We start from the raw sequence: 13,513 nt of genomic DNA, 5'->3' as shown, positions 1-13,513 counted from the left end.
AGTGACAAGAACATCTTTAGATTGCTAAAACAGGGTAATTAATCTTCTGTGCTGTAATTCAGTGGCTTACTAGCAAATTACCTGAAATGGCTAAATGCAGTTATTTCATATTTTAAATCTCTAATTTGTGTTTGCTTTTATATTGTCTTTAAATCTAAAAGATTATTAAGACTATTCAATAGCTTAAAGGCTGTGTTGGGAAAAAGAAAAGTTAGATATTGGGTTGGGAAAGGAACATCTAAATTTTAGGCATCTGTTATCAGCACCTTAAATCTGAAATTACTTTATTTGAAAGAAATTTTGAAGCACAAGCAGCATTGAAGAAGTAGTAATTAACAATATAGTGTAGAAACAGAAGAGTCGTCTGTACTGCTGAAATAATGAAACAGCATTTAGGTAAATTAATTTGACTTTTCTTGTCTCATTTCTAGCTGGAGAGTTGTTGAATTTCAACCATTAGAAAGATCTCATACAGATGAAGAAGAGGTAGGCTGTATTTTAATTAAACCACCAGTTTTTAATTAAACTAGATATAATATGTAATGGGGATAATCAGGATATATTTTCCAAAGTCACTGACTTCATGCAAATCCTGGTAAGTTTCAAATTTCAAAACTAAAATATTAAGTATCAGACTGTGAAAATGTGTCTTATCCCAACCTAGTCAACCCTATGGTGGATGACAGAAATGTGAGTATCTCCATTAATAGTCATTGTTCGCTTGTTTTTTCGGCTCTTCTGTCCCTTGCTGCTGGCACAGGCAGTGCTCCCAAAGGGTCTCTTTGGTCAGGCCTCCACCTCCCCTGCTCCTCGGCATCGTGGTGCTGGGTCTCCCAGTGCAACTGTCTCTCTGGGCCTACCTGTGCTATAACATCCGTCCTCATCTCTCATCCTCTTCTTAGATGGCCAGTTCCCATGGCTGGTTGCTCTTCAGGAGGTAATTTGGCATTTTGCCTATGGCTCAGCAGGTTTCCTCAGTTTTCTTCTTAGTGTTCGTTTTCCTGGAGCCCTCCTGTTGGGAGAAAACTTTTCTTTTTTTCTGCTGGGAGCAAACTTTTCTTTTTTTCTGCTTTGTCAGGAACAACGTAACCTTCAGCATTTCCTGCTTGCCTCTTGAGCTAAATTTGCACATCATGTGCTACTGTTGCTTCCTCCAGACATAAAAATCTACCTTTTTCTTCCCAAGAATGCCCATGGACTTTGCAGCTGAGGGTCCCTTTCTCCACAGGGGTTTGAGGCATTTCCTAACCCCAGTGTGAATATACCAGCAGGTCTGGTCTCTAGGCTGGATTTCTGTCCTTCCAATCTTTTTGTGACTCCTTTTCCAGAAACCTGCCAGTTTGCTGTCCTTTGGACATCTCTAGTCTCCCTCCAGTCTCTGCTATAGGCCACTATCAACTGTTGTAACTGTACGACTTGTATGTGTATCTTCATCCACAATATCTGTTCTTGAGCTCCTTTTTCAGAGAATCTCTACAGCTGGGGTTTAGGTGCCTTAGTAGTAGAAAAAGATTGCATTTGGGTAACAGTACAGAAGGTTATGCTAAACACAGTAAACAAATTAAATCATTATGCCACTCCCTTGGGGTAGAAAATACACTTTCCACAAAGGCGCTAGCTTCCTCAGAGTTTTACTATGTCTGTAGCTGCCTGCTCCATGGAAATGAACTTTTCCTTTTGGAGAGCATCATGGTCTCAGCTCCCTACCTGGTGTATTGCACTCACTTGGCACCATACTCTTGGGTCAGAAGGAGGAGAAAAACTTAACTCTGTCCCCACCTTTTCTCATGCACTTGAGAAATTCTTGTGAAATCTGGTGGTCAGATTTATGTCACCTCCACTGCTGCCTTTTGGTTTGGTACCGTCTCTGCTAACAGGAGACATGCCTGATCTTCTTTTGTAGAGAAGGTCAAATTACATACACAGGAGAACTCTCTTGTGAGGATATTTAATTAAACCATTTGGAGAATAACTAATAAGGCCGCAAGGGCTCACTGTCTCTTGAGAATCTACTGGTCATTGCTCTCTCTTTGTCCTAGTATCTGTGGGGGAAAAAAAGAATTTCAACAGTGATTTGCTTTCAGGGCTTCAAGGGACTTGCTTGGAGGAATCAGTGGATTTCTTGTTTAGATTTCAGATCCCATACAGATGATTTGTCTCACGTACTTTTAGTGTATTTTGCTGAAGGGACATCAAGGTATCTCTCTGTGAAGCTCGTGGGCTAATCGCTCATTTAGTAGCCCTCCCAGTACATTTGTATTTGGCATGACTAGTTGATCCTGTATGATTCATCCTTTGGCCAGGAAATAACTTGAGTTAACAATAAAGCAGCTTTGCCTCCTGCTGTGGTCCACTGCTTCTGTATTCTCTGTCAGCTGCTGGGTAGAATGAGAAAGGAGAGATGTCAGACAAGAGAAAAATGCTAAAGATCTTGTTTGTCTAAATTATTCTTTGCCAATTTTCCCCCTTTCTTTTGGGATCATGTTAATTGGTTTGGATGTTTTTCAGAGTACTGAGAAAAGGTGGTTGTCTGATCATAATTCTTACACTTCCTTGCTTTAGGTTTTAGGCCGAGTAAGATTTGTTACTGAGTAAGCTTGAAAAAAGACATGAGAAAACAGCAGCATTACTTTTTGCATTTTCTACACTCACACTCTGACATTCCTGAAATTATTCCTTGTGCTGAAATCGAGGCAAGCTTCAGTAGATCCGTGAAGGACAAGAGAGGGCAAAACGTACTTTCTGCTTTTATATAAAGTAAGCTTTTTCTTTGCTTTCCACTGCCTGTGGTGGTACTCTGTAGTAGTTTCTTTTCTGCCTATCTTCTGCATGGCAAATTTAAAACTTCCGGAGTTGTCCTTGTGTCAGCCAGCAGTTAGGGATTTCTTTTACACAGTATCTCTTTTTTTCCATTTTTTTTTCTTCTCCTTCATTTAAAAGCTCTCAATAGACTTGCACCCAAAATTTCCACACGTTACAAAAAAATGTGGGGTCCCAAATTTGTCATGTTCCACAGGAGCCACACTTCCAAGGACAGGAACTCAGCACTTTCTGAAAATCAGGCCTATTCACCATGCCTTTATTTGAGTACAAAAAGCTTACATTTTTTTGGGTGCCTAATTTTTGTTTCTGGAAATTTTGCCTTGCAAGGACAAACAAACAGTTGGGCAATGCAAAAGTTAATCTACTATCTATGTCTGCTCTATTATTTGCTCTAAAAATACTTAGTTTTTGGAAATAGAGCTTTTGAGTTTCCTGGTGCATGTATGAATTTGCAGTCTGTTATTGCTTTAAGGCATGGGAGGGTGTGGCACAGGTTTTCCTGTTTTATTTTGGTTTTAATTTGTTTTGTCCAGGTTAAAGTTTCTGGCAAAGCAGGGTTGTAAAGTAATGTTCAAGTTTATTCAGTAGTTGTTTTAGTAATGACAAATATTTTGGAATAATTCTGTGTGTAATTAGTTTTGCATAAGTGTTTTCATGGCTTATGACTCAGTGTTTCCCGTGAAGACAAAGACTGAAACATAGACTTTGTTGTTTTGAGAACCTTTCAGAAATATTCCTGGTGCTATTCAACATTAATGCACAGCGTCTTGTAGCTTAACTAGATGCAGTGGGGGGGATCCAAATCTTAGTTTTCTTTAAGTCTTTTTCTTTGAGTGAAATCATTAGACATGCCTCACAAACAGGCTTTCCTAATAGCCTTTTCTCTCAACATCACTGCCAGGTCCATCCACCGAGGAATGACAGTTCTTTTGTCCTTTTTCAAACTAACCTTAGTGGGGGAAAAAAATGTATCAAATTCTCCAGTTATAGCAACTTTAAATTAACCTAAAGTTGGTGGAGGAAATATATAAAGCATTACAAAGCTGGAGAGGGGCAGAGGCTGTACTGAACCAAGTAGAGACATTTTACTCTGATGTAATGTGATTTTATCCAAAGAATATTTTTTAAATAAGAAAATGTATTACTTGTTAGTCTTCAGTGGAATAGGGTAAAACTCATTTTAAACAAACAAGTAGTTAAATCTGCTATCACCAGCTATGGAAAAGGAACAGTAAGGCTTATTTCTGTATTTTTCAAAACTCTTCGCCTGGAGAGGAATGTGGACTTTGATTTTTGAAAGGAAGCTTGTTAAAAATGAAGTTTCTTCCCAGCATGAAAAGTTTTGGCAATTTGCTAAGAAAAGTATTTTCAAAGTCTAAGTTTTTCTTTCAAAATTATCTTTTGTTTCCACTTCAAAGGAAATCTGAGCACACAGAAAAATCCTGAATTTTCCCTGAGGGAATAGCACTTTTGTAGTTCATAAAATTCTCACTTTCACGCTATACATCATTGACCTTGGAAAGACAGAATCTGAACTGAGATGCAGCCCTGTACTGATGCCATCCAAGTGACAGAGCTGGTGAATTCCAGAGAGAGGAGGAAACCCATTAAGTTGACTTGCATGAAAGGAAACCAGCAGCTAACAAAGTGGTTTGTGTTTAACATAAATAAATAAAAGCAATGCAGAGTCTTCAAAAAGCAATCATGAGATGGGCAAACAAAGCAGGCCTGTTTGTCTGAAGGTTCCTGTTGAACGCTGGGCTGAGGAGGAACCAGGCAGATACAGTTTTAGCAAGCAGGTCCTGTGGCTGATTCGGAACGCGCTGAAGACTTTGGGATCCTTTTCATTGACCCTGTTAAATTTCATTGTGGTGCTGTAGTTCATGACCAGCTGCCTGCATTGGAAATGTGCTCTCTGGTAAGCTGAGTGCCACGACCAGATAGTTTACAGCAGCATAAATGCACTGTAATACTTTGCGTTTGTACCCATAATGGTCATGACCTACCTCAGTGCTGCAGGACTCGATACAAAGAATGGCTTCTGCAGAAAACCTCAGGGCCGTTAGTTGTCTGGAGTGGAGTACTTCCAGCTCACAGCGTAACCTGTATCGTATGGCGCTGTGTGGCACTGCAGTGAGGAGACTGCATTTGGTTCTGTATTTTATCAGACACAGTCAGAAGATAAATGGTGTTACCTGTATAACACCACTGAGGATTTTGCTTTATAGAAAAAATACAATTTATTTTCCATGACCCCTCCGGTTATTGGTGTAATCCTTCTCTAGGACGGATCTGGCAGAGCAGCTTCACAGCTCCTAGGACCAGGAATTGTTATTTCCTAGAATTTCTCTGCTTTTGAGCTGGGAGTGGCTGGCATAAAATCCATGGCTGCAGCACTCATATGCTCTTGCCAGGCTTAGCTTTTTAGGTGAACTTTGAAGAGGTTGAATGGTTTGGAGCACTTTGAAATAACTGAGCTGTGCTGAAGGGGTCCAGCCAAGAGCTCGCCCTGCCATCTGGGGAGCGAGGGGGAAGGGCAGCAAAGTGCTCCTCGCCCAGCCGTGTCTAAGAAGCAAACTTCCTGGTGTGCTGCCAACGGAGGAGTGAAGATGGTTCTTTCAAAGTGAAGGTCAGATGTGATAGCTACATCTGAAGAGTTTTACTGAAAGAGCTGGCTCTTGTTTGACTACGAGCAGTTAAAAGTACTCACATTGGCGCCATTTTAAGCTGTACCAGGGCCATGCAAATCATTTGCTAAGAAATAGTCTCTTCAAACCAGAAACAGTTTTCTGCTTGATTTCATAGCAGGAATGCAGCACCTCAGGTTTGCTGAGTTCCTCTCGATGTGGAGCTGTCGTGGTCCTTGGTGATCTCAGACCTATTTCTCCATGCTTAAAGAGCACCTGGCAAATCCTGCTGCATCCCAGCCTCCTCCTAAAGCAGTCTCAGGAAACTCCTGGAATTTTTGCTTGTCTTTATTATGTGCTTTTAATACTGCCTTGATTTGCAAATGAATACTTGTCCTCTTAATTTTCTGCCTCTCACCATAGAGAAAAATGTGTTAGTTGCATGGGGGGTATAATTTCTATATCCATTCAGTTCAACCACAGACATGTAAAGAAATAAAGTGAAAGTGACAGCATCCCATATACTAGAGCCTGGTGAGAGTGTAAGCTGAATGCATGTATTTTGATGGGCCTTTTTACTGCAAGCATGCATTGTGTTGCCTCCTCTTGTTTGGTGAACAGACCTTTGCAGCATTAGCTATAATACTGGCTGCCTTTGTTTCTAGTGATGTTCATAATTACAGCAGCAGCTATCCCTGTATTTTGTTACAGATAGAAGATCTGTCAGATGAAGTTTTTTCCTTGCGTCATACGAAGTATGAAGAAAGAGAGAGAGCAAGGTGGTCGCTGTGGGAGCAGAGCCGCTGGCCCAGGAGGAATAGCAGGCAGGTGTATTGACTTTGATAAGAGTGTTCCTGTTGAACCACTGGTGTTGGTTGTTGGTGCAGCAGTTTCTGAAATGCTGTCACAGAGAAGTTTAAAAATGAGGGCACTCTTCATTAATTAACTCGTCAGGGACAGTACCAGGTATGTTTAGTTTTGTGGCTGGAAAGGGGAGGCAGTTCTGAAGCCTGCCTACTTACAGAAATCTGGCACGGTAGTGACCTGGTATTAGTGAATAAAAACCTAACTCCCATACTGAGCACATAGCTCTGCTAGTCTGTGCCACTCCCGGTTATTACAACTTCAGCCACCAAGTGTAACATGAGCCCTTCTTCACTCACCTGACTTAGATGAAAGTCCACTGCATTCGGAGACGCGGTACTGAAGGGTCCTGGGCTGTACCAGGGACCTTACGCTTAAAAAAGTCGTTGTATAAAAAAGGTTAATTCTGACAGGCTTGCCGTTTGGTGCAAAGCTCATCAGAATTAAATATAACCCCTAAAAGTCTTGCAAAAGTAGTGCATATAAGAGCGAACATCATAAAGCTGTATCTGCAGTTTGGCTCTGGGAAAATGATTCCCATAAATTGCTTCAGAATCTGCCAGGACAAAAAGCATCCTATAAATGCTGGGATGACTTTTTCTGCTATTTATCATATGCTTGTGTCTACTCTTGGCTGAAAGTGAACCATTACATATGACTAAATATGCAAAGATAGCTTTTTTTAATGCAGGATAAAATTAGTGCTAAACCGTACTAAGGAATTCTATTTTAAGCCATTTCGAACATAAAAAAAGTTTAGAAGGTGTACTGAAAAATACAAGTTCTGTATGTACCCTTAATTTTGAAATTCTATGAACTCCTTGGTGAAAACTTAAGTGCTGTTTGAGTTCAGAAGTAAAACTGCCATTGACATGAGTGAGGTCAGACTTCCACCTGGCATTTAAGATGTGTGCTGCTATTTTATATCTAGTTCAAATTTGCATTAAATCTGAGGTCAGAATTTTTAATCTTACTAAATTATTTTGACTGCTTTGGAGATGAGTCCAGAGCAGAGGTGGAAAGGGGGAGCTCAAGGACCTGCTGTTCCTTCTCGAGTTACATTGGCACAGTTTGCTGACAGTGCAGTTTGGACTCCACAGGCCCCTCAAATGATGCCATGTTCTCCAAGTTGGAACAGCCCACGGCTCGCTGACTTCTCTTGCCCAAAATTACAGTTGTGGTGAGCGTGTGGAGCAAGGCGCAGGAGTGGGACCAGCCACCAGCTGTTCTGCAGCTCCACCAGAGCGTGCCTGTTCCAGCCCTGTTTGATCCGGGTAGCTCCTCCACATAGCACACTTTGCTCTGGCTTGTGACAGTGAGGTTGTCAAGAACCTCGTGTGTTCTCATCTGCTCTTCTGATTTAAATAAGTAGAATGTAGGTAGCATGTATGGAAAAACTGAGCACTTTGGAAAGAAAATCTAAAGTATTCCTGGCAACGTGAAAGGGCCGGGAATAGCTTTTAAGACTCTCATCTCTTATCCTGCACTAGATCTTACAGCAAAAATGCCGACGGACGACACAGCCAGGATTCGGTGCAGAAAGACCACCAGAGCAGCTCCTGTGCCTCGCTGCATTGCACTGCTGAACCTGTTCCAGACATGACTTTGGAAGCCCACAGCTCTGTTTGTTCAGGGATTGCACAACGCTGCAGGGAGAGCCAGGAAGCGAAGGTGGGTGCTTCCAGTAGCTTCCGGGTTGGGTCAGGTCTTCAGTGAGCACTGTCTCTAACCTAAAGCAAAGAACCTGAACATAGCACTCCTGTTTAGAACTAGATTGCTCTGCTTTATGAATTAAGCCCGAGATTTGTCAACAGATGAAGATTTAATGCAGTATACACAGCACATTTTTGAGGCAAGTATGGCATGGCTGGCTTCAGGGATGGTGGATCTTTTTTCAGGGATGTTGGCCAGGGTTCCAGACAGGACTGATCATTACAGGGTCAGGTATCCTGATGGTCTGGCACCATGGAAAAGAGCTTCCCCCTTCCTGTACTGTGCCTATTCAGCTGTAGCTCTGTTACTAGTTCAAAACAGTATGAAGCCAGCTTACATTGACAGCTGGTGCCTAGCAGTGTCGTATTCTTTATCTGAAGAGCCCTGCAAACATTGTAAAGAAAGACACTCATTTGTTATTTGATAGGAGATCATTCTGCACATAGCTAATCAGTTCAGACTCAACTGAAATCCCTTTTTCCCCTCTTTTCTCTTTTTCCACCCTCACTCCTACCCTTCTGATTCCTTTCAGTCTGGGCTGTGGGAACTTCGAGTTTTTCCACTAAAAGATGAAGAGGTAGAAGCTTTACTGTGCCAAGATCAAATAACGAATCAGACTGAAATGTCAAGTGCAGCTTTCCCCAGCGACTCTCTCTGTACTTCATGTGCACCCATTGGTTTGCCAGACAATGGCCATCCACCAAGAAAGCAATCTACCGACGAGTCAGAAGACTGCGAAAACATTTGCCTGGGAATCAACAATACAAGAAAACAAAGGTGACAGGGAATAATGTGGTTCATTAAGAAAGCCAATTAAGGTGGAGAAAAGTGTAAGGTAAAATCTCTCTTGTTCACACAGCATATGACAGCACAATTCAAAACCTGTACATTAGCTGCATATAATATATTTTCTTTCTTGCTTTGTAACAGGCAGGATAAATCCCAAAGACAACACTTTCTTCTTCCTGAACCCCAAGAGAAAGTAATTATTTCAAGCTGGAAGTCTAATATTCCCAATGTCGGGAGTGGGCGCACATAAATTGCTGGCACCATTTGCTTTCTGTTGTCATATTGCCACATTTGTTAATAATCATCCTTTCCTGTTTTGTTTGTTTTCAAATGCATTTCTGGTTCTAGTGGATTCTGGGGCAGCAGGACATGCTGTCTACCTTAACCAACAACTTCAACTGAACACAGAAAAACTACTTGAAAAAATTGTGGGGAGAAGTGACAGCCTCAGATTATTTTCCTGTGTGGCATGACCACGGGGCAAAAATCTGCCTCTCTAACTGCATGTGTGTAACCCATGCGTAAGGTAAGGGTAGGTGAGAACCGGCAGTTTCAGAGCAGGCGTTCTGGAAGCCTTGCATCTAGCTTAAAATCTGTACTCAGCTCTCAGTAGTGCCAGGGCATGTTTCATATAGAAGTCCTCAAGCAATAAGATAGAAATAGACCACTGCATTTCAATAGTCGATATATCTGCTACTCAGAAAGTAGGGTCTCTGCTTCAGTCGGGTGGGTATAGAGAAATGGAAAGGAAGAGGAGTCGAGTCAAATCAGTGACACGGCTCTTTGAATATTGTGGTTTGGGTCATCTTACTTCCTTAGTCCTTCAGTAGGTAATGAGGCTCATAATATTTTGCTTTAATATGTTAAAGACAAAGTCTTGTTCCAGTTTCTGTACAGTGCCTTGTAAGAGTCTCGTAAGTATGCCAACATTTGGTGACTAGCTGAAAAGGAAAAGATGATTGATGTCTAGAAGACCAATAAAGAAAAAAAGCCCCAAAGCTTTCCATTGCGATTCTGGATAGATTTTTAATTTCCCAGTGAGGAAACAAAAGCAAGTGGTTTACACTTGCATCTGAATAGTGTAGTTTGGAATGTATCTGCAACCTCAAGAGGTATTAACAACAATTAAACATTGAATGTATGTATAATCCATCAACAGGAAGTTTTTCTGTGTAGGACAGTTGAAGGCAATTTAATAGGAGTCTCTGTTTTTGTGCAAAATTCCCTTCCACCTGTAATATCTGGAATGGCACTGGACAGATGACCCAGTTTTAGTGTCAATTTTTTTTTTTTTTTTTGTCAAAATGATAGGAAATATACACTGGGCATCTGAATACAGTTCAGTAAAGTTTCAACACTACAACCTATTGCTACATTGTAGTTTATTGCACATTCTGATTATTTTTTTAAACACTTTTTTAACACTGGTTTGTCTTAAACTTGAATCTTGCCTCAATGTCTGATACAATAATCTTTGATGCAAGGTTGGTTTTTTAATTAAAAGTTATTTCTATATACGTTGTATATAGTCTGAATTTGATGGCCTTTTAGAAGTGAAGAAATAGCAGTAATGTTTCTTCTTGGCACAGAGACCTGCTTGGCCCAAGAATGGCTTTGCACACACACTGAAGTGGCAGCGGCACTACGCTTTGCTGTCGTATGAAGCTGCGCTGGCGCTGTGAGCCTGCGGCCCCCCTCGGCGTCTCAGTACAGAGGTGGATTTTTTCCACCTCTCACCCTGCATGTGCATCTGCTGCCGGGAGAAGGTTTCTGAAAGTTACGTGTCTCAAATGCTTTGCAGGTCTTTTCCGTGCCCATGTCCATTCATTAAGAAGCCTGATCTGAGCAGCTCTCGCCCAGCTTTGTTGTAAGGTCAAGACTTCCTGCTCTGTCTGATCCCTGGGGTAGAGTGAGGTGTTTCTGAAATTTAAGAGATGGGTCAGACCAAGTAAACCAGCGGGCTAGGTGCCTTACATGTCCTGAAGGTGCCATCAGGAAATGGAAATGCAATCCAGCATTTTACGGGAAGGAACAAGAGGAGATTGTTTTCCTAGATTGAGGGGTGGGAAGGGTGTTAAAATGAGGCCAAAAAAACCCTGTGTGCTAGGAGCTGGATTAACCAAGTTTGGTCAGCCTAGTGAACTGTAAAGCTGTTTCTGCACTGCTGTTCAGCTCCCAGCTGTGGCGAGCTGTTGAACCATGGTGTTGCTTTTGGGTCAGCCTCGTGCGCTGGCCTAAAGCAGCTGCTTGTTACCTCGCCAGCTGCAGGGGCGGCCCAAGCGGTCATCGATACGAACAAGGGTAAGCGCATTTTTTGTCCCCTCTTTAGCTGTTCTTGCCAGCCACTGTGGGAACCGGCTAGTGCCCCACAAGGCAGCAATAAAAAGGCTAGCCAAAGAAAGGCCGGGCAGCCTGGAGACTGAAAAAAATCCTGGGGAAACTATAAAAATGTCTATTTGGTCATCACCCCACTGCTGTCAGAAGTCTTTAAGAGCTGCCTCTCAGCTGGCTAGACCTGTGACAGCAAACCACAACTGCCTTAGCACAAAGAACTGCCCAAGCGACTGCGTGGCCAGAGAACTGTGCCAGCACCTTTCTTCCTCCCCACGTCCCCACCACGGGGCTGCTCCCCTAGTGCTGGCAGGGCACGGGTTTCTGCCGTCGGGTGAGCGGCACAGGCAAGTGTGGCAGGCAGAGGCCTCAGGAGGGCTGATCAAGGGGTGGCTGCATTTGCTTTTCTCGCGTCCCATGCCTACCTCCAGCAGCCCTTCGGCTGGCAGGGGCACGTGGGGAAGGCCATGTGCGCATGTCAAGCGAGATGCTTTCTGGGAGCCCCAGGCTGCTCCTCACCCACAGCACCTCTAATCATTTGCCACCTTTTTGCAGTAGACCAGGTGCTGTGCCCTGCCCTCTCTGTCTCATCTGTGCTCCAGCCAGTGAGGCACCCAGTTTTTCAGTAGCCCCATTTCGCTACTGGGACACAGTTAGAAAACTGGCTTGACTGAAGTTGGTCACAGGACCAGCGCCCTCCTTTCATCATCTTTCCCTGTGCTGCATGCAGCTGGAATGAGCACGAGTGCTCACCTTTATTGCCTACAGCCCTTTTCCCTGCAGAGCTGGACTCCCACCTCCAGACAGTTGTTTTTGCATGAATGTTGGGGTCTGAGGAACCCGCTGGTGGTAGGAGCAGGCAGAGAGCTCAGAGCCAGGCTCATGCTTGCAGCCATAAAACCTGCAAGAAACCCCTGCTTGTTTTCTTTCCAAAGTTTTAAACAACAGGAAAAAAAAAAGCCAACAACCTGTTTGTCTTTTAGCTGTTAAGCTATGAAAACAGCTGTCAGTGCTGCTCCTGATGTTGTGGCTGAAGGTATTGCAAAGGCTGACTGTGAAATACCAACTTAAACGTAATGCAGCAAGGCCCCCCACGCATGAAACTGGGGTGTTGCAGCTTCACAAAGCAAGCCGCTTCCCTTCTGCTTTGTTTACCATTTTCAATTGAGACATATTTTAAGGCCACTTATGTTCTGCTCCCTGCTGCTATGAGGGTTTAAACGCTTCATCTCTGCATCCAGGACCTTAATGGAATGTAAGTACAAATACAAACTTCTAAGCCCTATTTAAAATAAGCTCTGTGTGTGTCTACTGCAGTTTTTTTATCTTGCTCTGGGGTGTGCGCTGTACCGCTGTGGAGCACATGTCCAAGCCCAGCCTTACTTGGCTGTATCAGACTGACTTTCTGCTGTTTCCCAGTGCAGACAGAGCCTTTGCTCCGTCAGATCACCCTGGACTGCTCCAGACCATGTGACTTAATATCACCAGCCTGTGCTCCCCCTTGTTGCTGGAACTTTGCTTTATCAGAGTATTGCAACATCTAACGGTCCTGGGGTTTAGGTGGCCCCGTGGATACCATGCAAGCAGCTCTCTTGGGTTTCATGGCAGTGTTCGGTTCAACTCCTGTGGCTGTGGCGCTTCCGCTGTGGGGTTACGTTACTGAGTACAGGCCTAAGTACAGCCTAACAGGTTTCTTCTGTTAATGTATAGAGGCAAGAAACTGGAACAGTCTTAAGCATTAAAAGAACAAGTGTCATTACTGTTACTTCCATGGATGCTCTGTGGTCACTAACAGATTTCACCTTAGATGGGTAAAAAGCCACTGCAGCAGTAGCCAGCTGCATAAACCCACCCAGGCAGGGTTCAGACAGAAAGAACCAATGGAGTAATTTTACTGTGTGTGTAATTTCTCTCTCCCACAACGTTCCTAACCTGAGAGTGAATGAAAGTGCAAGCTACTCGATTTAAAACAATGACAAAGTGACTACAGCCTGTGAAAGAAAACGTACCGTATGGTTCCATGCTCAGAACAAAGCATAGTACTGTCAGTTAACTAGCATGACTTTGGGATGTCCATCCCCCCCAGATTAATCAGAAAAAAAAAGCAGAGAGTTTGATTACCCTTTCAAATCTGCTTAAGGTCAACTGCAGGAGGCAAGGATACTACAGCTGTCGTCCTACTGCTTTCAACAGCACGAAAAGCCACACTGCCAAATCCTAAACTAACATCTTCGTAGCCCATTTGTGACTGCTCGGCCTGCAGTTTAGGTACCAGAGCTGTGACTCTTTCTGTCTGCACGCTGTGTTAAACCCTACACAGGTTCCTTCCAGAAGCGCCACTAAGCTGCTTTAACACATCCAACAGC

At 43.1% G+C, this 13,513-nt stretch overlaps 1 protein-coding gene across 9 annotated transcripts in view; it reads left to right on the top strand.

Annotated features, from left to right (window-relative positions):
* The window catches only part of KANSL1L (KAT8 regulatory NSL complex subunit 1 like), a 66,830-nt gene extending 56,490 nt beyond the window's left edge, over positions 1–10,340 (top strand). For 7 of the 9 annotated variants that reach the window (XM_074829716.1, XM_074829709.1, XM_074829713.1 and 4 more), the window contains 4 exons: positions 432–486; positions 6,162–6,274; positions 7,805–7,985; positions 8,560–10,340. In XM_074829716.1, the coding sequence (XP_074685817.1) occupies positions 432–486; positions 6,162–6,274; positions 7,805–7,985; positions 8,560–8,808 (598 nt within the window). In that variant the 3' untranslated portion in view covers positions 8,809–10,340. Of the gene's footprint in view, positions 1–431; positions 487–4,241; positions 4,668–6,161; positions 6,275–7,804; positions 7,986–8,559 lie in introns of those variants that run through there. The other 2 variants (XR_012623869.1, XM_074829715.1) reach the window with 2 other exon arrangements.
* The last annotated feature ends 3,173 nt before the right edge of the window (positions 10,341–13,513 follow it).

This window comes from Strix aluco, chromosome 6, assembly GCF_031877795.1.
Source record: "Strix aluco isolate bStrAlu1 chromosome 6, bStrAlu1.hap1, whole genome shotgun sequence".
Lineage (NCBI taxonomy): Eukaryota > Metazoa > Chordata > Aves > Strigiformes > Strigidae > Strix > Strix aluco.
This window is presented reverse-complemented; position numbering and strand designations above follow the sequence as displayed.